The sequence below is a fragment of the Ctenocephalides felis genome, unplaced genomic scaffold (assembly GCF_003426905.1).
Source record: "Ctenocephalides felis isolate EL2017-DRISC unplaced genomic scaffold, ASM342690v1 CF-g0.4_SCAFFOLD_00845, whole genome shotgun sequence".
Classification (NCBI taxonomy): Eukaryota; Metazoa; Arthropoda; class Insecta; order Siphonaptera; family Pulicidae; genus Ctenocephalides; species Ctenocephalides felis.
In genome coordinates, this window is record NW_020536999.1 from 15,582,138 (window position 1) to 15,605,411 (window position 23,274).

Here is a 23,274-nt window from a genome sequence, read left to right on the forward strand (position 1 = left end):
GCGGATATGACTCTACCCGTATATGACTCCGGTCGGATATGACTCCAGCCGGATATGACTCCGCCCGGATATGACTCTAGCCGGATATGACTCCAGCCGGATATAACTCCGGTCGGATATGACTCCAGCCGGATATGACTCCGCTCGGATATGACTTCGGTCGGATATGACTCCGGTCGGATATGACTCCAGCCGAATATGACTCCCGTCGGATATGACTCCGGTCGGATATGACTCCGGTCGCATATGACTCCGGTCGGATATTACTTCGCTCGGATATTACTCCAGCCAGATATGACTCCGGTCGGATATGACTCCAGCCGGATATGACTCCACCCGTATATGACTCCGGTCGGATATGACTCCGCCCGGATATGACTCTAGCCGGATATGACTCCAGCCGGATATAACTCCGGTCGGATATGACTCCGCTCGGATATAACTCCGCCCGGTGATGACTCCGCTGGGATATAACTCCACCCGGATATGTCTCCGTCCGGATATGATTCCGTCCGGATATAACTCCATCGGGATATGACTCGGCTCGGATATGACTCCGGTCGGATATGACTCCGCTCGGATATGACTCCAGCCGGATATAACTCCGGTCGGATATGACTCCGCTCGGATATAACTCCGCCCGGTGATGACTCCGCTGGGATATAACTCCACCCGGATATGTCTCCGTCCGGATATGATTCCGTCCGGATATAACTCCATCGGGATATGACTCGGCTCGGATATGACTCCGCTCGGATATGACTCCAGTCGGATATGATCCGCTTCGTGTAAAAATTGGTGTAAAATAAATACACATGATATACCCCTCCCTACCCCGACGGAGATATTTTTCCTACCCCGACGGAGATATTTTTTGATATTTTAGATTTTATGATATTAAATTAGATCAGTTTTTACTCACTGTCAGTAACTACAGATACTACAGATGGAATTAATTCAAAACGAACTAATTTTTATTGTATCCTTAAATAGTACAAGGTTTATTGGCACTAAGTGCGGCTTTTACTCTTATGTTCGATTACTTCAAATGATTATTTAGGTTTGTTGAGGTAGTCTAGATGTAAAACACATTTGTGTTTGTGTATACACATATTGTATAGTAAGAAATTCAATTCAATTAGTAAGTTTAATTAGTAATAATCATGAGTTTTTTGAAAATCGTTTTTACTAAAGTTATGGTATTTTCTAGAATCCATCAAGATCTCATAAACCAAGTTAATTCTAGATGGAATACGATTATTTTTAATTTTGATGGAAATGGCACTCATAATTATATTTGATTCAAATGAAAAAAACATTGTATGCGTCTTTTATTTGCATGATAGCTCACTCATTTTACATGCAGAAATACTTATTTTAAAGCTTATTTTGAGGACTATAAAACCCCATTTTCATAACTAGCTTAATATTGTTCCTAGAACACTATAAAACAGACGGCTTGTAAAATAAATGAATAAATAAATATATACTTTCAGGTTTCATGGTACTTCGAATTAGTTAGAATTCAGTCTAGTGGATCAAGATGCATCGACCAAAATAATGTATGGAAGAGATCCACTACTTTGACTAGGCAATAAAGTGAACTTTAGTTCCGAATACAATAGTGAGCTGTATAATTTTACAGTAAGTCAATAATTTTACACATTTAAAATTAAAATCAACAGATTTTTCATTTAGCCATAATTTTTTATGTGTACCATCATGATTTTGCACGTTAAGAATTATTATGTATTTATTATAATATTTTATGTTCATCACATCTTCATTAAGATGAGTTTGTAATTTTATGTTGTAAGCTGATACCAAATCCAGCATTTATATAAAACTTATTCATATTCGACCCTTATTGGTTAAGGTTAAGCAGGAGAGTCAGTCATGATTGAACCACCAACAAATACAGACCAAAATATCAATATTCAATTATGTAAGTAATAAATTAAAATAAAACCCATTTATTCTTAAAAGGGGTTTGTTTTTACACATCAAGAAGAGAACCAATAATTAATACCTTTTCAGTATGTAATATGTAATACAAAATAATGGCTCCGTTGAAAGATTTTGCATTGTCTTTTTACATTGATGTTTTAAATAGTCTACATTGATTTGCAAAAACATATCTTCATACAAAAGAAATAAGAGTTAAGCAAATTTAAATAATCCATTTTATTAAGATTAAAGTAATTTAAAGTAATCAACAAACTGTTGTAAAACCAGTTACAATTTTATACTTTATGTGATAGATATTTTTGAATCTATTCTTATATAAAGATTTATATAAACATAATTATTTAACTTAATATATTAGCAAAAATGTACATATTTATATACACACAAACACACACATGTATATAAGTAAAATGTGCATTGATTGTAAGTAATATATAATTGTTCTTGATTTTATGATTCATCTCGGATAATATCATCTCATTTATTTAAAACTATATCTACAAAAGGTTTCAAAAATTTAATATTATTTACAAAGAACTAAGCACCGATCATTTTCTTAACAGTATATCCAGGAACAGCATAGAAAAATAGTAAAATAACTGTAGCCAGTGCCAAGACACCAAGAACTTTAACTATTTTCCATTTATAATTGTGCCAAACTATATATCGTATAGATTTTAAAGGATTCAGTAGCCAAACAAAAGATGCATCTGGTCGGCTGAAAAAAACATTTGAAATTTAAATATGCTCGAGAACTTTTCTCACTGTTTTTATTACTCTTACTTTGGTTTGTCAAGTGGATCTGGTTCATTTCGCCCATGTCCAGCAGGGTTCTTTTCAGCTTCTTCTTTTGTAAGCAAATGAAATTCAGCCTCGACTTTTCCAGTCAATTCCATTTGCTCGTTCTCCTTTTTAACATAGAAGGGCCACCAACCCTTGATTCGTCTTTGTTTAAAAATATTTACTAAAGGTACAGAATTATCTCCATTGTCCAACATGTCTAAACTGCATAATTTTGATGATTTGGCCCCACGAGGAAATCTATTCAAATCTAATGTTATAGCCCCTGGAATGAAGAGATAAATACTTTTGGTTTTGGAACAAAACAAGATAGGTATACTGGTCTTTACCTAAAAAATCATCTGCAGAGAAGTGGTCAGCATCCCATACTTGTAACTCTAGTCTTGCTGGAATCTTCACTTCTGTTTCGTCCCATGAAAACACAGATTCTTTCCGAGTTATTACAATTCGCTCTTCAGCAACAAGATAATCGAATGGATAAATAAATCTCCAGTTGAAGTTGCCTTCACCAGTTAAAGAACGATAGTGAATATCTGTACATTGGCAATCTTCTGGTCCTTTAAGCCACCTGGGAAACAAAATAATTTTGCATAGTTTCAAAAATACCAAAACTGCTTCAACATTTTAGATTATTGGTAATTTTCAATTTACCCTTTAACATATATATCTGACATTTTTTCTCCAGTAAAGAAAGCATCATCTTCTAAAACAACATCATCAGTATTCCATATGATGACTCGAAGTTCAAACGAACGAGGTTTTCTAGGTGAAATATCCACAGGAGGTCCTGGCAAGGGCATATCCATTGGAAACATTTCAACCCACATTTCTATCTTGCCTTGTTCTATACCAGGTTTGTCTGGATTGTACAAAGCTCTGGTTTCTATATGTTCTGGAACCATCTATTTGGAATAATAAATATAACAAAGGCACTTACTTTATAGCGAATTTCGTCACTTACCTGACAACCTATTCTAGGAAATTCTTGCCATCTGTGAAGAACTGCCAATGCCAAATGTTCCTCAAATGATTTTCCGTGATGTTGAACAGTATTATTGTCTTCAGCGGATAGAGTAAATGTGTGTTTTCCAATACGTACACTGTTAGGGCCGTAAACAGGAAGTTCCATTTTGCCTTCTTTGCAGAGACGAGCCAAAATCTGTGTTGGTTTCATCGGATCTCGCCATCTATTATAACCAGTACTGGAAAACAAAATTTATCAACCAGCTAATCAAATATATTATTAGGTTTCTTATTAGACCAATATCTACTAGTTCATTTACGATTTGGTTATTAAGACTTTACTCACTCTTCATATTTCCTGGGTATACCGCAAGTAGCATGATGTCTACTGTAAAATCTATTTTCTAGATCAATCCTTGTTTCTCCAATCATTTCATCCGATCCCACCAAATCCCAGTCTAAGATCTGAACCGTCAACATGGAGTCTTGAGGAAAAGTTGCTTCAATTTCGAAACATCTTCACAAAAAAAATATTTTAGAAAAATTTAATTTTTATATAATTATTTTACTTATTTAACATAAGTTGGATTGCTTACTTTCCAAATACTGGATTCAATTGTTTTGATATGTAATTATCCTTATCGCTTAATCTTTTTGAACCTAATTGAAGAACTATATATGGATCAGCTTTTCCATTCATATCCATAGGATGCAAATCATTAGCTTTGACTATATACACACGGACAAGCACATGGATAGGGTCATTTGAAGGTAATCCTTGAAAAAATCCAAACTGTGGGTCAAACCCCATTACTGTATGATCGACTACGTCTCGAGGTAAAGGCCATTTGTAAGCTTTTAGAGCACCCTGAAAAATATTAAAAGTTTTTAATTCAGAATTAAAAGGTTGGCTTCAGAATCTTATTAATGACTAATTAGGAGAATCTTAGTGAAATAAGTTTACTTTAAATGTGCCAACAACTCTGTTCTCATCTTCTGAATCATCACCAGTTTTCTTGCCACGGTAAAGATCAAATGTCAAGAGCCATTCTTTAAATCCATTGTACTCGGGCTGATTTTCTAATTCATTCGGATAGATCTAAAAATATAGATAAATAGTAATTTTTTGTTTTTTTTTTTAAATCAACATGGTGACAAAAAGAATTAGTTATATTTCTTACCTTAAACAATGCAGTCATATTTTTATGTTTTCTTCTAACACTTCTTGGACTTAATTTTGCGACAAATTTAGCAGCAGTGGCTGCTCCTTTTAGACCAAGTTTTCGTTTACCTTCTACTGGTTCTTGAGCACCACTTTTGGTAGCTGTAATTTGAGGTTCATGCCAATCATTATAGTACGTTTGTACAGATCCATTTGGTTGCTGGAGATTTCGGTTCTTCTTTGCCATCTTGGTTTCTTCGATCATTGCTTCATAAGATGCAAAATATTTGGTCCACCAGTCTTTACTACTCTCATCATCGTTGGCTTCAGCATCAGGTGTACTTTGACGACGTTTTTTGCTTGATTGATATTTCATTTCTCGTTTAGATACGGGTTCTTGTTCACTAGTACCATATCCTATGGAAATTGTTGTATTTCTAGGAAGTAAGGGGCTATTTTCTCTATTACTATAATTTACTACATTTGTGCTATTATTTGAAAGTATTGAGTTGTGTTTAGCAGAATTTTCTTCTTTGCGTTCTAAAGATTCTTGCCTTAACATAGGTTGATACATATATTTATGAATAGAATTTATCATATGCGTTCCAACCAATGTATATCTACCAAAACTTCTACAATCCACAACGCGCACAGTCAGGGGAGGTCTATATAATTCTTGTTCTGGCAACTCAATTTCCATAAATTTGACAGGATTACTGAAATTTGGATTTCTTTTAGCGTTTTGTATCACAGAAGAGCTGAGAATATTACCTGCACATTCAATATCAACACGTGGTCTATCCACGGTTAGTAAATGAATACGTTTTAAATCTCTAAGACCCCAAAATAATACTTCGATACGGTATTTGGCTAATGTAGGACGAATGCCTTTTGGAACAGGTAAAATATGACAAACATCTTCCAGATGAGACAACATCTCATTATGTTTCGGTGAAGGCAGTGCAGGTAATATAACATTTTCACTTCCGCAATTGGTAACTTCCAACAGTTCAAATGTTGCCAATAATTCACCAGCTCTGTCAGGACCTCTGGTAATTTCGTACCAATCTAAAGACGGTGGAAATTTAGGCTTGCAGTAAGGGTCTTCTGCTAATTTTACATGAGGTTTTGCAAGAGTTCTCCCAATAAATTCAGATTTTCCAACTTTGTCCTGATCAAATATTTCGATGACGATGGTGATAGGATCCTTTTGGATCTCATCTCTGGTCCCGTATAACAGAATGTCATCAAATATTAGTAGCTCATCCCAGGTTGGACTTAGGGTTTCGTCTATGACTTGGGTGGTTTTACAAAATTCTCCAACAATTATCCGAGCGAATGGATCTGATAATCCTGAAGCATCTGAACCAATCAGGGATCGGGCTTGGTAAATATGCGCTCTTAATTGGAAAACCTGGATAATTATTGATTATTAGTAATGGTAGTAATAAAATAAATGCAGCTTAATATTGAAGTCAGACAATGACTCTTTATAGCGATGTATATGTTTTTTAACTTCCCGAAGGAGAAGTTTGTTTTCATCAAAAAATACAATTTGCTAATTTTATGTTTACTCGATGTTTCAAGCCATTCTGAATCGAATGAGACCAAATTTGGAAAAAGTATGTGTGTGTATGTGTGTGTGTGTGAACAGATTTTATGTCGTAAATCGATGTTTTCTCAAAAACGGCTAGACCGATTTCAAAAATGTAGAACTAATTCGATGTATCTCGATGAGGACTAGCGTTTATCAATTTTGCGCGACGATCAGCCAAGCCGTTTCTTTGTAAATCGTAGAACAGTGTAAAGCTTTCCGTCCATGTTTTAGCCCGCAATTCTGAATCGATTTTGACAATTCAAGAACCGTTCGAAGGATATTGGTTAGGAATCGTGCTAATTAGTTTCTGGTAAAGAAGGGCCGGGCTGTTTTCTTGTAATAAAGTGTTAATTTTTTTTTTGATTTCCATTATCACTTACATATTTATGAACATAATGGATTGTCGAAGGTGGTAAAGCACGAGGTCTTTCTGCATTGCGAATTTCATGTGATAATTCGTAACCCTTAGGTATTCCATCGACGAAAGCCTTCTTATGTTTTAGCATTCCTAACCATAAATAAATTTGGAGTTTTGTTTGTATTGTCCAGCCACTTGGTCCCATACCTTTTTTACCCGGCAACTGGGAAGGAATTGTAATTGAAATTGAATTATTGACTCATTGGTTTATCAATATTTTTTTAAAATTTGGTATACCTTAAGAAATATTGTCTGAACTTTTCCGCACTGAGAACCACACTCTTCTTCCACAATTGAATAAATGATATCACGAGCTGATATTCTTTGGTAAGCAACACGTTTGCCACCGCTGATTACCCAAATAAAAACATCGGGCAGAGCATGTTGAGGCTAAATATAAAATAATTAAGAATCATTCAAAAAATAAGAATTAAATAAATAACTTACGTCTTCTATTAGAAACTTCATCTTCTGCAAATATGATTGAGCAGTTTTGAATCGTTCTTTTAAAGAATTTTTTGTCACCAATGCCCGGAGGTTTCGGGATAGATTTCCAATGCTTTCCTACAAAGGAAAAGAAGTAATAATTATAATTATTCGTTTTGTTATCCTTCAAAATCATCTTTTTGCGAAAATAATCAGCAAATTACAGGTACATATAAAAAAGTATTCGAAGGTAAAAATCAAGTAATCAACAATTGATATTTAAATATGATTTATACTAAATTGACATACAATCTCACGTTGGCATAGCTTCATCCTCTCCTTGTCCAATTTAGTCTTTCCAGTGCCTGGCCCAGTACTTGAACTTCTGCTGATTGTCACATATTTTGCACAACCTGACGCTAACTGCTCTAAAACTTCTCGAAGTTTTGCTTCAGCTCCTGAACTTTCAAATTCCATTATCTGCTGGGCTTCGTTCAAACCCTCTTCCTGAACAATTGAAAACTCAACATGTAAAAGAGGATCTTAATCTCACAATCAGTGTTATTATTTAGATAAATACCAATTTGTCTGCAAGTCTGGCAATCATATTGGAGTTGTACATTCTTCTCCTGTAGTCTGGCCAAGTTGATCTAACATGCATGCAAGGTTTATTATCCCAGTAAGGTAAAAAGTAATAGGTTCTATCGTGGGTCATCGGTTTACAAGGTGGGGTCGTACTTTGCCAAGATGCACTTTCGACCACCACACTTTCTAATTTAGAAAAAAATATACATAGTGTTCACAGAAGTCTCAGTAATTTCAATTTAGTTTCATAACTGTTATTTACCTAGTTCGTCAGTTTCGCTCGAATAATTTTCCTTAGAAGATTCATTATGACCATCGATGGCGTTTCCAGCATTTCCTATACTCAATTCGAAAAATACAGGTTTGTCTCCTAATCTTCGGTCCATCATAGATGCGTCCAAAATAGTGGAAAATAGAAAAAATTCTTCACAGCTTCCATAAGATGTTTCTGTGATAGGATACGTTGGCTCCAATTCGACTTCAGCTGGAGCCATATCCATGTTGTCGGTTATTTCCGTGCGAATTGCTATCAATAATCTGGGAAAAAAATAAATTAAACTTTTTTTTACAAAAAATTAGAAAAATATCTACGCAGAATATTTATATAAATCTAGACATCTAGAGTTAGAGTAATGATCAATGACAAAGCCTTTACCTTTACATTGTCTTTTTGAAATACAGAGATGAATGTGCAAACTGGATTTATTTCTATGTAATTATATTATTAATTTTTTATTACCTGGCTCTATAAGAGACACCTTCTCCTAATCCAGTATTAAGACCTGAATGTTGGTCTATGAGACTATAGTCCCTTGTGGAACCATAGACATGAATAAAGGCTGGTCCGAATGTAGGCAAAAAGCCTGCTTGTAATTATATCAACAATATTGCTATAATAGTTACTTGGGAATTAGAAATAAAAAAGTACGAAGTAGTAGATTTAGATAAAATACTTTTATTATTCTGTTGTCTTTTATAATTAAAAAATATATGTGATTTACCTTTATCTCCATCGTTGGAAATGGCTTTCAAATCTACAAAATGTGTGCCAATTACTGCTGGTTTTAGAGGATCTGCATCTCTGAGTTGAATTTTGATTCTTTGACATAAGGGAGGAAACATTTCGGAAAATACCAATTGTTCGTTCCATACTGGAGCATAACTATTTTTCTTTACACTTGTCTTACCCTAGAAAAAGACATTATAATTTTTTTTTTTACTTCTGTTTGCCAGAGGATGCAAACATTTTCAACAATTAAATATATATGTTTCGAGTTTCGTCATTATCTTCTACTGAGAGAATTATTTTCAAAATTTTTCTTCGCACATCCTAGAAATTTTAAATGAGGAATTCAGATTATAAGTTAATCCTATTCTAATTAATCCTATTTGCATTTATTTTTTGCATCATTTTAAATCATTCGTATAAACCAAATTTGGATGTACAAACTTGTTAACTTCCCGTAGGGGGTTCCGTACCAATGCTTATCCGTTAGACAGCGGCGCGGCGCTTACGCGCTTCGATATTTCGTCTTTATGCAGTTAAAGCAGTACGATTGCTTTGATCAAATAGTCTTTTTTTTCAAAAAGTAAATTTTTGTCAAAAATTTATAGTTTCTCAAAAATCAAATTTTTTCAGAGTAATTTTTTTCAAAAATGTTAATCTTTTTAAAAAAAAAAAATTGGTACGGGAAGTTCGAGCAATTTGCCTTAAGGCACGATGCCATGCGACCCACTTGTTCTTTCTCAAATTCTTTCCCAAATTGCTTAGGAGGCTAGTTTTGAGCTAATATTTATTAAAATACTCTTAGTATATTCTGTATAGTATTATAAGCTTAATTGCAGTCCAAATATTAATTTAAGACGAGTTTCGTGAAAGCTTATTATAGCTTATTAGAACTAACATGATATTGCACGTGTAGAAGCAAAGCCTAAATCCGTATGTAAATTTTCGTAAAGTTTGCTCGGAGCAGGATTAAAACTGTTAATGCTTTTGTTGAAGACCAAATTCAATTAAAACTATTCACCTACTATCTTTACTTATTTACTTACGAATTTTCTCGTATCTTCACGTAAGATGAAATACTTTCATCAATACATGCCAAGTACTATGAATAACCATATTTTTTCAAAATTAAGTTCAAAAAATAAAATTGGTTAGTATTAATTAAATTAAATACGAATATATTCAAATACTTGGTTGATACGTGTATCGTTTACTAATTGGCATACTATTTCATTTAATTGGCATTCATTTAGTACAAATTTTATAATGTAACTTCAAATTAAAATCTATTGATATATTTTTATTACCGTTTGTCCAGCAAACGAGATCTGTACATAAGGGTCAACCAGGTCCCTCTGTTCACCAGTTAAGGCCCTTTTCATATTAGCAATGACTGAAGAATTCATTTTTGGCAATCCGTCCGCCCTGTATACACGAACTATAAACCGAGCTCTTTGTCTGTCCACTGGAACACCATCTGGTAACAGCAGATTCCTGAAAAAAAAATTAATTATATAATAATATAAATGCTAACAAGGAGAATTCTTCTGTTGCTCGTCTTGGATTTAGATGAAACTTGGCATTGTGATAGATTTTGGTGCATCATAGGACTTCTGGTTGAAATATTCTAAATCAATAGATCTTTAACCCAGGTCAAGAATTTTTATACCTCCCACAGTTCGCGAGATATTCGCGAAAAACTATTTAAAAGTTTTTTAACGTTTAAACGCCTATAACTTAGAAAATTTTATAGGGCTATGATGTCTGTGAATGAAATATCAGCACTCACCGTTCTCGAGATATTTGCTAAAAAACATTTGCTACTTTCTTGCATACTTCAAATGCGTATAAATCTCAAAAACTATTTGAACTACGATCGAAATATTTTTATAGCAGCTTTCTAACGTCATAAGAAACCTATCATCATATAAATAACAGCATCTTAAATTTTTCGACGAAAATCAGTTTTTTCCGATTTATTCCAATTGTGAAAAGAGGTTTAGTCATAAAATTTGTTTAAGGATATACATTTGTAGCCGTTTCGAAGATATGGAGCAAAAAGTACAAAAAATGGCAGGTTCTGAGAGAACAAATCGGTCGATTTGAATGATTCAAAAAACATTCGATTCGTCTTGATATGGAAACGTACTGATTAGTTTTTGGTATAGGCAGGTCCAGCCGTTTCGAATATATAGAGCAAAAAGTGCAGAAATTCCGATTAGATCCTAGATATCCGCTCATAGCATTGTGCATGTCGTTACAGCTGAGTTGGTTGGCGCGTCAGTGCAATTTTCATTTGCGTTAGTAGATAAGAAAGTCAAAACTGAGTCAAAATGACGTAGGGTTCGAATCCCTACGTCCGTTTTTTTTTGTTTACTTTTTTTTAAATACTTGCTATGTCTGTATAGTTGATACTACATGAACTATTTAAAATTGTTAACTCAGTCCATATATATTCCGCGAATGAAAAATTGATGTATTTGAAATAAATTAAACAATAAAAATAAAACAATAATAAAAACAATAAGTCCGCTTAATTAGATTTTATTTATATATATTTCATTCAAACATATATAAACAACGTCGTCTATCAAATAAGTTTTCACATTTTGTCCACAAGGAACAAATAATAAAAATTCTATTTTGATTCTATGGTATTTATTCATAGACATTTTTGTTGACTGATTATTTTTATTCTTTGAATGTTTAATTACGGTACGGGAAGTTCCAGCAATTTGTCTCAAGACACAATGCCATATACCACTAGTTTTTTATTAATGCAATATTGATGTGGACATACAGGCGAAAATGTAGCCCTAGACAAATATGGTAAAATGTGAATGTAAAGGGCAGTATCATAAATCTAGATGTAGGTGGGAATCTGAAATCCAAATGCAGCATATAGTTTTGCATCTAGATAGAAAACTGTAGATCAAACTTCATATCCTTTTATGTACAAAAAGCATATTTTGTTAGATAACTATAACTATATTTACTTATTTACATCAAAGCCTTTACATTGTTTATTCGCTCCTGTAAACATTTAAGATATAGGACGATGATAGCGCAAAACCTCTTTTCATCGTCGAATACATAAAACTCTTATCTGGATTAAATTGCACGTGTTCTACGAGTTTCTACCTTATTTTCTGTTTGTTTTTACATAAGAACCCTGTGATTTACCCCAATCCATTTGCTTCGCTCTATTGACATTAGACGTTTGAGAAAATTTCTTTTCCGCGGTGTATCGACTTGGAAATGAAAATAATTGGACGGGTTCGAGGAAAACGAAGTTTGTAGAATAATTTTACCCTGGCTAATTAATGTATGCTTCGTTTGCTTAGTTTTTTTCTTAGTTTCTTTGTTTGAAAAACTTATTTTTTACATCTCGTTAGTTTTTCCAGATGGTGGAATAATGTAATATGCTAATAATTTGATTTACTCGTATTGTTAAAACTTTGGATTTCTTGCAAAATAATATTACACTGCCATCCTCATAATAGAGGAAACTATACCATGGAAATAATACCATGGAAAATGCCGAAAAAAGAGCGAAGTTTCGTTGGAAAAAATTGTAAGGCTTTAAATTTGATAATAAAAAAAAGTTTATCAAAATTCATTAAAAATTGTTCAAGTTATTCAACATTAACCACATCCCAACAAGGCGCCTAAAAAGAAATGGCCTGAAGACCTAATCATTTAAAATAATTCTTCTCAATGGAGAGATTTTTACTTGACATTATAATTCATCACAATGACTTCTATAAAACTGTTGTATTTTTCTGATTGTCACTAATAAATAAATAAAGTTATTCAATATTGCCATTGACCACATATAAATGGCGCCCATGTACAATTCTAAAGATCGATTTCGTAGTTTGGTACTTTTAATTTAATTGACGTTGCAGGTTTTAAGATTTTAACTAATAAAAATTTAGTATCAGTTTATTTAAAATACTAATTTTTTTTTAAATCTTACGCTTCAATATCGTCATCTTCCTTGTCGCTTTTTGGAGGAACTTTAACCGAGTCGCCTTTTCCAATAATACTGACGTCACATTTTAGGTACCCTTTAGGCCCTCCAGCTATATCATCCGGATCTGTCAGAAGGGCCCATTTGTGATAAAATTGATGATCTGAAAATGAAAAAATACACTTATTTATATGTTATCTTCATTCTATGATTGATAGTTAATAAATTCTTATTTATATTGATAGTGGGAAGTTTGCGTTTTCTTTGTTAAAGTAATCTTTAATACTTCTGTTTTTTATTGGCACACAAATTATAAAACAAAATGAAAAATTGCATTTCTATACTAGAATTGAATTGAACTTCTTGTAGGGTGAGTTATAGTAATCGTCCAAAAATCGAAATTGAACATTTTTGCATGTCTTCACGTTTTGAAGGTTTCTGAACATTTTGGCATACCTAAGAAAAAATGGAATATGTGTGTGCGTATGTATGTATGGATACCATTTTTCACGTAATCCACGTTTTAAGGCGCACGGATCAACCGATTTGAATGGTTCAAAAACATTGGATTTCTATCGATAGGGAGATGTGCTAATTAGTTTTTGACAAAGACAGGTCCAGCCGTTTCGGAGATACGGTGCAAAGAGTGCAGAAAATAGAAATCGTGTTTTTGAGGAAACGGAGCATCCGATTTGGATGGTCCAAAAAACATTCAATTTGTAATGATGGGGAGGAGTGATGATTAGTTTTTGGTAAAGATAGGTTCAGCCGTTTTAGAGATTCGGTGCTAAATGTGCAAAAAATTGCAGTTTTTGGGAGAACTAAGCATCCCATTTGAATGATTCAAAAAACTTGCTGCTTTATGTTGACGAACGATTAATTTTGGGGGAGAAAAAATTTGTTCAAAATTTATTTTGAATTTAATGGAATTTTGAACGTATTCGTCCGATTCATGAGCTCTTATATTTTGTCTATAAAATAAGAATAATGGAAATCACAGTATTTATGAATTTATTTATCTATTAGATTGAATATTCCGCGAATAAGTCATTACGGTACGAGAAGTTCCAGCAATTTGCCTTAAGGCACAATGCCATACACCACTAATTCACTCTGAAATTACTAATTTTAGATAATTCACTATCATTTAGAATACTACTAATAAATTATTTACTTTCATTTTGTATACTACTATAATGTATATAATATTACCGTATGGTAATTTATTATTAATTCTACTGGATTTTTTTTTACTTTTATTCATTATTGATTTTAGAAGTTAAAGCCAAAGAAGATTTTAAGATATTTCCAGATTTTAAGATACAAAAACCTAATATTTGTTTCTATTGTTTAAGTTAAATATAACCTTACATAAGTGTAAAATTTGATTATTTACATTATATTAACCCTTTTGGTGTTACATCAAAAGCGTAGTCGTATGTATCTCATCAAAATGTTAAACAAGCCATGTATGGGAAACTGGTGTATAAACTACATAAACCCTCTTTGAAAGTGGTTGAAACTCAGTAAAGTTATTCTATATTAATTAATATCTTCAGGGTACTGTACATCTCTATACGCCTGTGTAATCGTTTTTTTATCTAAATTGATAGATTGAGAATTTTTAATCTATTATATATGGAATACACAAATCGATAATTAGAAATTTTCATCAAATGCAAATTTTTGTAAATTTTGGATCAACATACTCAACGCCGAGAAAACATGAAATTAGAAAATCGGATTTTCTGGCGAAAACACAAACTTATTTTTCAGGAAGTTAAATATTTAAGAATAATACGTTACGTATAATATATTTTCTAACTAAGAACTCAACACAGAATAAGTCTTTCGCAAAAGTATTACTTCATCGCATTTCTTTCAAAGTACACATATAAAATATTTCTAGATATATGAATTCTTTATTATCGCGGTTCCGAAGTTGCAAAATTCTTGAAAAAGCACATCGTTCTTATATAAACTTCACACAAGGTTTTCATGAATAAATAAATTAGAGCAAATCACTTCGTGTTAACTTTTTGAAAGGGTTTGAGTATAGTATAGAACTTAAGAGTATACAACTTTACAAAGTTCAACCACTTTTCAACTATGTTTATTACTTTTCTTTAAAATGATATAAAATGTAAAACATGTTTTGCTCACATGTTATAGAAGTTTTCAACAACTATTTAACTGCACATATTATTTGTTTTTGATATAGAATTTAAAACATAAATATATGCAGAATTAAATATAAAAATCAAACATATATTTTTCTCGTGTGTTACAGAAGATTTTCTAAAAGTGGAGAATATAAAAAAACATAATAATTGTAAAAGTTCTATTAACTTTTCCATATATTTGTGAATTTCTAGTATGAAAAGGATATTTAGATAGTAATTTTTAAATTTATATATTGAAATAATATCTAATACTTTCTTTATCCTTATTACATAAACTAGTGATGCATAGCTACTGCTATATGCTGGAACTTCCCGTATCAAAAATTAATTTTTTTTTGAAGAAAAAATATATTTTTGAGATTTTTTTTTTTTTGTAAAAAATAGACCTTTTTGAAAAAAATTATTTTTTATACTACTCTTTTTAATCAACTATCCAATAAATCTAAATAATAGTTTGTAATTAAATAACATTTTTCAAATAGTTTACTAAATATTAGTAAACTATCTGATGTATTCTGTTTCATTCTATTAAAGTTTTTATTTTTAGACATAAAATCACCTTTACAGCTCTGAGTTTATATTACAACTTCGGTTGCCAATAAATAATGCAAAAAGATCAAAACCCTTGTTTTCTGTTATGATAACAAATGGAAATATACTCCGAAAGAAAATTCGCTTCTGCTCCAACATATTTTGTCAGAATTTTATGATTCCATTTTGAAAATTAGATTAGGGATTCGTGTTGACATGTAGTGGATTCAATTACAAGCATATTTGATTAAAAAATCAAGTCATCTGTTGAAACACGGAAATGAAATACAGGGGTGACAAAATCAGAAAAAAACTGATGGGCCGATTCTGCCCAAACAGACAAATGTTATGGCAAGGCCATGTTAGGCTCCAACTTTCATACATTATGCTACTGAATCATACTGAATACTGTGAAAATGTCAAGTATTTGCTGTGCATTCAGGAGTTTTACACATATACTGCAACGTTACGTGTATGTTATGAAGCTGGGTCAGAACGACCATGTTATCTAAGATCGTTTTTTTTGACATTTGTGCGGTTTATAGGTTAGATTTTCTATTTAACAGCCAGAGAAAAGCGCCTGACTACACAGCAATCACATGGCTTTTGTCAATATTTAGTATGGAAAGTTCTTCATGCCATAGCCTTGCCACATTATTATTACATTACCAGAATTGGTCCATTATTTAACCCTGATTGTATATCCACATCAGTAACAAATGTAACAACGCAAGAGAAAGAGAATATTTTCTACTTATTCTATTTTCTTAAAAATGTCAAGATATGTAATAATTAATAACGTTCCACATAAATAACATAAAATTACCTAATTCGTACCTGGCTGTGACCATATGGTAGCCACGTCTAATTTGAAACTTCCGAGTAATCTGTTCGCACGTAGGAAGCTTCGTGTCTGCAATACCTGAAATGAATTATCTTATACGAAATGTGTAACTTATTATATATATATATATATATATATATATATATATATACACTACCCTGCAAAAGTTTGGACTGACTTAGGAAAATCGTTGTCTTTTTTAATTCATCATTAACAGATTCATTGAGATTTATATACAATTTACGAGTTAAAATTATTTACATATGACATTTTTGAATTTTTGTGGAAAAACGAAAAAAAATCAGTCCAGCCGTTTTTCATCAATATGTTGGTCTTTCGTTTCATTTCGTTTTTCATTTGAAGTCATTGGCGCGCATTTTTAAATGATGATGCATCGAGTAAAAGTTAATTTGAGCTCAAAAAAATAGTTAATGTAATTTCAAGTGATAATTTGTAACATTGTACATTTTACAATATTTCAAAAATTACCATATTCCGGTACAATAAATAAATGAGAAACTAAAGGAAACGCTCAAAAATTATTCTCAAAATGTTTTTCTATATCACGTACAATAAACTGCCTGATGACAAAGATAAATAACTGAGTTTTTGAGTGCAGTGCATGGCCACTTTTGATTATTGTGGTTAGTTTTTAACCTTTGGAAGCGAAACCAGAATTTAAATGAGCAAAAATAATAAATATTAACCACATTAACTGAAAATTTGTTGTTCATAATTACCAAACAACGCGAGACAATTTTTTTAGGACTGTTAGCACGATGCCATACATCACCCGTTTTGATAATATATAATATCATACTTTGTGTGATATTCACAATTTCACAGTTTTCACAATTTAGTGTGATTTTTCTTTTTGTTCAACTTTTTTCATACTCTGTGTATTAACTTTTAAAATTACTTTTGGTATCGCGATTTCGCTCAAAATATATTCTATAGCGTTCAAGCATTTTCGGGTCGGAATTCAAAAATCGGTTTGAGTAATATTTTTAATGTGTGATATATATTGATATAAAAATCAAAAAATCAATTTTAAATAATAGAGGGCGGCTAGTGAGGCTGGTTAACGATTGTACCGTCCGTAATTTTTGTTGGTTCACATTTGGACCAACTGTCCTTTAAAGACAATACAATTTTTTTTACTGGTATCTATGTGTACCACTAGTGTAATTTAGTAATAAATTAGACTAGTGGTGTCTGTGACACAAAGTTATATTTGCTGGGGTTTTCTTGTACACTATAATAACTGACAATCACCAAAAACGCAAGTAGTTTATATATTTTATTGAAAATAGTATAATATTTGCAACGTGGTCTGGGTGAACAAACAACAAAACGCAACTGGCTCTAAACTAAATGCTGTTTTATGAACCATATATGTTGTATATCACAGCTAAACACTTACATTATGTCGTTGCATACATTGCATTGCTTTCATACATAAATTCAATTGTCTAGAAATTTTCAAACTTGGTGCTACATATGTGTACCACGCGTACCGAAAGGGTTAAAGTAAAGGGTTAAATTCATTATCAGAATTGAAAACCTTAGATATCCTCGTCATTTTGTCTCAAATAACCGCAAAATAGATTGGCCCTATATTGGAGAATTTTCAATGCTGGAATTACGGACAAAAATATATTGAACGAGCGGTGGAACTCATTGTTCTAAATGTCTAAATGAAAAAATCTGTGTCATTTGTTCAAGTAGGTATATGGTATGCTATACAGTTGTATAGTATATAGTTCCCATTGTTGTTCCTTTTAGGAGGAGATAATGGATCTTCTTTTGCAAAATAATTGCTTGGTGGTTTTTTCTTTTATTCGTTCGCTTTTATTGTGCGGTTATTTCTAAGCGTTCGCAGCAGGCGCGTCACGTCGCCTTTGACAGAATGAATTACAATCGCCCACTTATTACCAGAACGGCGACTATTTTCAAAATGAATAAAGTGAATTTTTGCATCTCGTACGTATAAGTGGAAAATGTTGGCATTTCGTTTTTAAAGTGATAGAAATAATTAATAAAGGAAGTCGAAAAATCTAAGTCAACTAGTTGAAAGTGGCGTTTTTCCTCAAGGCAAGTCGCAAAAACTTCCCGATATTGACTTGATCAACCGAAATTGAGATAAAGATATTTAGATAAAATTTTCAACTGTTCATTTCGAAAAAAAAGTTTTCACTTTCAATTAAATCTAAACATTGCGATTTCCAATTGAATTTATTCAAAATCAAACACATTTAAGTTATTTGTAATTATTATATTAATTATGGTGCATTAATTATGGTGCTTGTACATCCTAAAATTGTAGCTTATTCTAAAATTGATTTATATAATTCAACCAATTCTAGCAAGACTGTTTAGTGCATGAAATTTTATCGCTATGTTAATTTTCATAAAAAAACGTCGAAATATTTTTTTAATGAACTTTATGAATTATTTTGTGAAATATTAAGCATCTACTATCAGAAAATGCTGTCACGATTACGTAAATCATAGACGTAGTTCGATTCTAGATATTATTTATTGATTTAAATGAATTGTAACATTTTTAACAAAACTAGAGAAGTTTTGTAGACCGTTTATTTACTTTCTTGCTAATTCGAAAGAGATTTCTAATTAACTTGATTGACAGACTTATCATATCATAAAAGCAACTTTTGACACTGATGATTTTTTAAAATTAAACTACTTTTCGTAGGGCCATAATATTTCAGTATGTGCTATAAGACATTTTAAAAATTTACGAAAATCGTCGAAAAAATTACAGTTAACTACAAGAAATTATGCCAGCGAATCTTTACCAAAAACTAATCAGGTGGATTCCCATCCTCTCGAATTGTTTTTGCATTTTGAAAATCGATTCAGAATTGCGGGCTGAAACGTGGACGAATTTTTTTTCATTTTTCTGCTATAAAGAAACGGCTCGGCCGATCGTTGCACAAAACTGCCAAACGATAGTCCTCATTGAGATACATCGAATACATTGAATGGGTTTTAAAATTTTGAAATCGGTCCAGCCGTTTTTGAGAAAAAGTCGATTTTCGTCAAAAATCTGTTCATATATATACACACACACACACACAAATACGTTTTCCAAGTTTGGTCTCATTTGATTCAGAATTGTTTGAAACGTCGAGAAAACATGAAAATAGCAATTTTTTTTTTTTCATGAGAACAAACTCCTTCGGGAAGTTAAAAATATGGAGTTTACTAGATGACTAATGAGTTATGGAGCGCGAACTTGCTTTAGTTAATGAAGTAAACAAATTTTCAACTTACCGATAAAGTGATAATTTTATCAAACAGCATAACTGGAGGCATATGAAAATCGAAAACGAAGTACTGAAACAAAAAAAAAATAAAATTTTATTTTCGACATTCATTCTATTTTCGGAATCCTACCTCGTTATAATAAGGGCAATTGGTGCTTTCTTTGACACTGGTGTACTTTTTGTGATCACCAACTTGTACGCATACAACAGGATCCATGTTAAGTCCAGCAAGTTGTCTGGCTTCGATAACGGTTACACAAACTTGAAAATCCTGAGCTTTTAGGGCTGCAGATCTTGCCGTCGTTGCTGTATTGGATTCCATTCGTAACCTTGAAAAATCATAAAATTTGATTTTAAAAGCTTAAGGAATATTCCAGAAATGCGTAGTTTAAAACTGACTTTATTGAGATCAAATTGATCTCTTACAATATTTTTAAATTTCTGACTATTAATATGGGCTTGGTTTGTGTGTTTATGACCCTTACCTTCTACTTCTGCTAGAACTTAGTCCCCCAGGTGACCCAATGCTCTCATTGTCACTTTGCGAGGAAGCTCGACTACTAATGTGATCATCAGTAGCAGCTCCTGATGAAATATTAGCATTTGTTGGTTCATCTGCCATTAATTGTTGTTGACTTTCTTCATCACTACTGGTGCCACCCATACTAGGACGTTGTTTACCCAAACCTCGAATTAGACCACGCATTGCTCGGAGGCCAGAAGATTTTTTTTTGAACTGGAAGGAGAAGATATTGATTATGAATAGGTTATAAATAAAATAGTAAGATTATAAATAAAAATCGGATAATCAGATCTGGTTCAGATTCCGCGATTTTTTCACGTATTGCTTGTAAGCATTTTACGGTTATAGATCCATACACCCTTTCATAATAAGTTTCCCTCACATCGATATCTATTCAGAATACATAATATAACAATCTCTCTGAATATTCTATATAAACCTGCAATATATCAGATATCATCGATAAGAGGATTATTATACATTTTACTCCTAATTCAGACCCAAGGTAAATTTCCAACGCAGATTTTACTGCCCGTGTATTATAAATTAATAATACTGTAGATTTGAAAGCGGAATTAATGTGACATTACGCACGCGGACATAAACAGAAAATAAGTGTGAGAGCTGGTGTATATTTCATAAATATAAATTGGATAATTTATTTTAAAATTTATTATATTTACTTGCCAATGTTTGTCTTTATTACACATATATTAAAGTTGCATGAACTTTAGTTACGTCAGAAATTGATATTTAAGACTTTTTGAAATTGTGATAATAAAATGATTAACTGTTTTCAAAATGAAGTTTTCGCTTTCACTAATCATTGCGTTTTTCAAATATCCGGTAACAGGGATCCGTACAATTTTCCAAAATTTTATAAATACTTATAATGAAACTTCTTTTTCTAAGCCTATTATATTTTACAAACTTCCCTTAGAGTAAGTTATAGTAATCGCAAAAAGGTTTCAAAGGTTTCTGAACAATTTGGCATACCTTAGAAAAAATAGCGTGTGTGTGCGGATATCAGTATTCTTTACATTACACAAAAATTCATTTTTTTCAAAAATCATTAATTTCTAAAAATCTAAATTTTCAAGGCTTAAAAAAATTTAATCATTTTTAAAGAAATTAATTTTTGGTACGGAAAGTTGCAGCAATTTGCCTTAAGGCACGATCCCATACACCACTAGTTAGAATGTTCGTCTGTAATAAAATAGTAACGTAGGACATTATCGGGCCAATTCTCGGTTAAAATAAAAATCTTCTGGTAATGCTGTGTTACGGGTCTATCTTTGTATGAGTTGTATGTGTTTGCTATACAATCAGGCGTTTTACACATAATAATATAATAATAAACCGAACATTACCGAGTGAATTAAATAAATCTAGTTCAGTGTGATCATCTAGTGATACTAGTGTGATCTAGTTCATAATTACTTTAAAAATATTTCGAATTCAATATTTATAAATTTGTGTTTAGCCAAAAGCTCCTTTTCTAAAATATAAATACACATCGGTCTGAGTAACCTCGCAAAGCTCGAGCTTTGCAAACAGAATAAATTTATGATGCTGAATAAAGGACGTGGCTTCTGAATATATTATTTACTGTACGGGCGAATGGAAATATTAATATATTAATGATGCAGAAGTAAATATACTTTATTTATATTTTTAATCCGCGTATATATACATACATAAATATACATTCAGAAATTAGAAATTTTAGTTCCTTTGTATTTGAACCTAATATTCTATATAGAACCATTTTTTTTTTAAATTACCAAACAGTGTTAATACAAAATCAAATTGCAATGTCCTTTATAATTTATATTTTTCAAGATTAAATTTAATATAAAATGATGATGATTCTTATAACATTTTATGTTCGTTTATTTAATCTTTATTATTTTGAAAGTTCCAACTTACGGCGGTTGCAGGTTCGTCGACTGCATCTGGTAATGTTGCACTATTGAGAGAAACACCTCGACGAAGCAAACGAGTATATCCTGATTTATTTGACGATTTTTCCTTAATGCTTCCTGAAATAAAATAATAATTGAAATATAAAGATTTTATATTCATAATTGTCTACTCTGTTGTTCCGTGCATTGACTCAAAAATAAGGATTAAAATTTGAAAAACCTTTCAAGGGAAATCTCAGGGGGTAGACCACAGGCATGGGTGGGTCGGCCTTCCAAAGTTAATGGGGGTAGGTCATTTATTTGGACGCGATTGGGGCACTCTGAATGAGTCAAAATGGAATTTTTCAAATTTTAACCCTTATTTTTAGGTTAATGCACGGGACATTAAAATTCATTTGAGAGGTATGGTTTCTTCAGCAAAGTATCTTATTTTGATCCCCAGTATTTGAAAATCATATGTGCCAAAGCGACTTTTTTTGACCTATATAAATCGACCCGCTTTAATATGTGGGGGCCGCTGGCGCCCACTTTGGGAACCACTAGTATAGACCTTCAGTACAAAATTAATATGCAAACATAATGATTTTACATAATGATAATGCACATTAAATTACAAATGAATTGCTATTTTGATCAAAATAATTAGCCGTCAGATTCATATTTAAACGTTAGTTCATCCATTCATATCATTCATAATTAAATTGTCTGTAGTTGAAAATTTCTATTTAAATGCCTGTAAACTAATTATTGAAAATATAATGATTCTTTATGATTTATATAAAATACTTAAAAATACGTAAAAATAAATATACACAAGTATGTATAGCTTTTCTAATTTTGTATCAAACGATTCAGATTGACTTGAGACGTCAACAAAACAGTTGAATTTTCTGGCAAAAGCTTTTCTTCAAGAAGTTCAAAAATAGTTTAGAATTAAACTTCTGAAACAGTTTTAGTGTGTCCTAAAACTTCTTCTTTATATTTCTAATGAATGTGGGAGTAATAAATTTTGAAGTCTGGCCTAAAAAGGTTGGAAAACACTGGTTTACAACCAATAAAATAATTTTTAAAGGTTATAA

The 23,274-nt window shown here is 31.9% G+C and overlaps 1 protein-coding gene across 1 annotated transcript in view; it reads right to left on the bottom strand.

Annotated features, from left to right (window-relative positions):
* Nucleotides 1-2,505: 2,505 nt before the first annotated feature.
* The window catches only part of LOC113378978 (otoferlin-like), a 32,284-nt gene continuing 11,515 nt past the window's right edge, over nucleotides 2,506-23,274 (bottom strand). The window contains exons 5-28 of the mRNA XM_026619510.1: nucleotides 22,200-22,312; nucleotides 20,233-20,483; nucleotides 19,878-20,076; nucleotides 19,755-19,817; nucleotides 16,451-16,535; nucleotides 12,906-13,062; nucleotides 10,234-10,420; nucleotides 8,922-9,108; nucleotides 8,660-8,783; nucleotides 8,183-8,457; nucleotides 7,916-8,106; nucleotides 7,645-7,842; nucleotides 7,357-7,473; nucleotides 7,147-7,299; nucleotides 6,872-7,072; nucleotides 4,914-6,308; nucleotides 4,697-4,831; nucleotides 4,329-4,600; nucleotides 4,079-4,249; nucleotides 3,731-3,971; nucleotides 3,421-3,671; nucleotides 3,099-3,337; nucleotides 2,752-3,034; nucleotides 2,506-2,686 (exon numbers count right to left, since the gene is read on the bottom strand). Of these exons, the coding sequence (XP_026475295.1) occupies nucleotides 2,506-2,686; nucleotides 2,752-3,034; nucleotides 3,099-3,337; nucleotides 3,421-3,671; nucleotides 3,731-3,971; nucleotides 4,079-4,249; nucleotides 4,329-4,600; nucleotides 4,697-4,831; nucleotides 4,914-6,308; nucleotides 6,872-7,072; nucleotides 7,147-7,299; nucleotides 7,357-7,473; nucleotides 7,645-7,842; nucleotides 7,916-8,106; nucleotides 8,183-8,457; nucleotides 8,660-8,783; nucleotides 8,922-9,108; nucleotides 10,234-10,420; nucleotides 12,906-13,062; nucleotides 16,451-16,535; nucleotides 19,755-19,817; nucleotides 19,878-20,076; nucleotides 20,233-20,483; nucleotides 22,200-22,312 (5,669 nt within the window). The remainder of the gene's footprint in view (nucleotides 2,687-2,751; nucleotides 3,035-3,098; nucleotides 3,338-3,420; nucleotides 3,672-3,730; nucleotides 3,972-4,078; nucleotides 4,250-4,328; nucleotides 4,601-4,696; nucleotides 4,832-4,913; nucleotides 6,309-6,871; nucleotides 7,073-7,146; nucleotides 7,300-7,356; nucleotides 7,474-7,644; nucleotides 7,843-7,915; nucleotides 8,107-8,182; nucleotides 8,458-8,659; nucleotides 8,784-8,921; nucleotides 9,109-10,233; nucleotides 10,421-12,905; nucleotides 13,063-16,450; nucleotides 16,536-19,754; nucleotides 19,818-19,877; nucleotides 20,077-20,232; nucleotides 20,484-22,199; nucleotides 22,313-23,274) is intronic.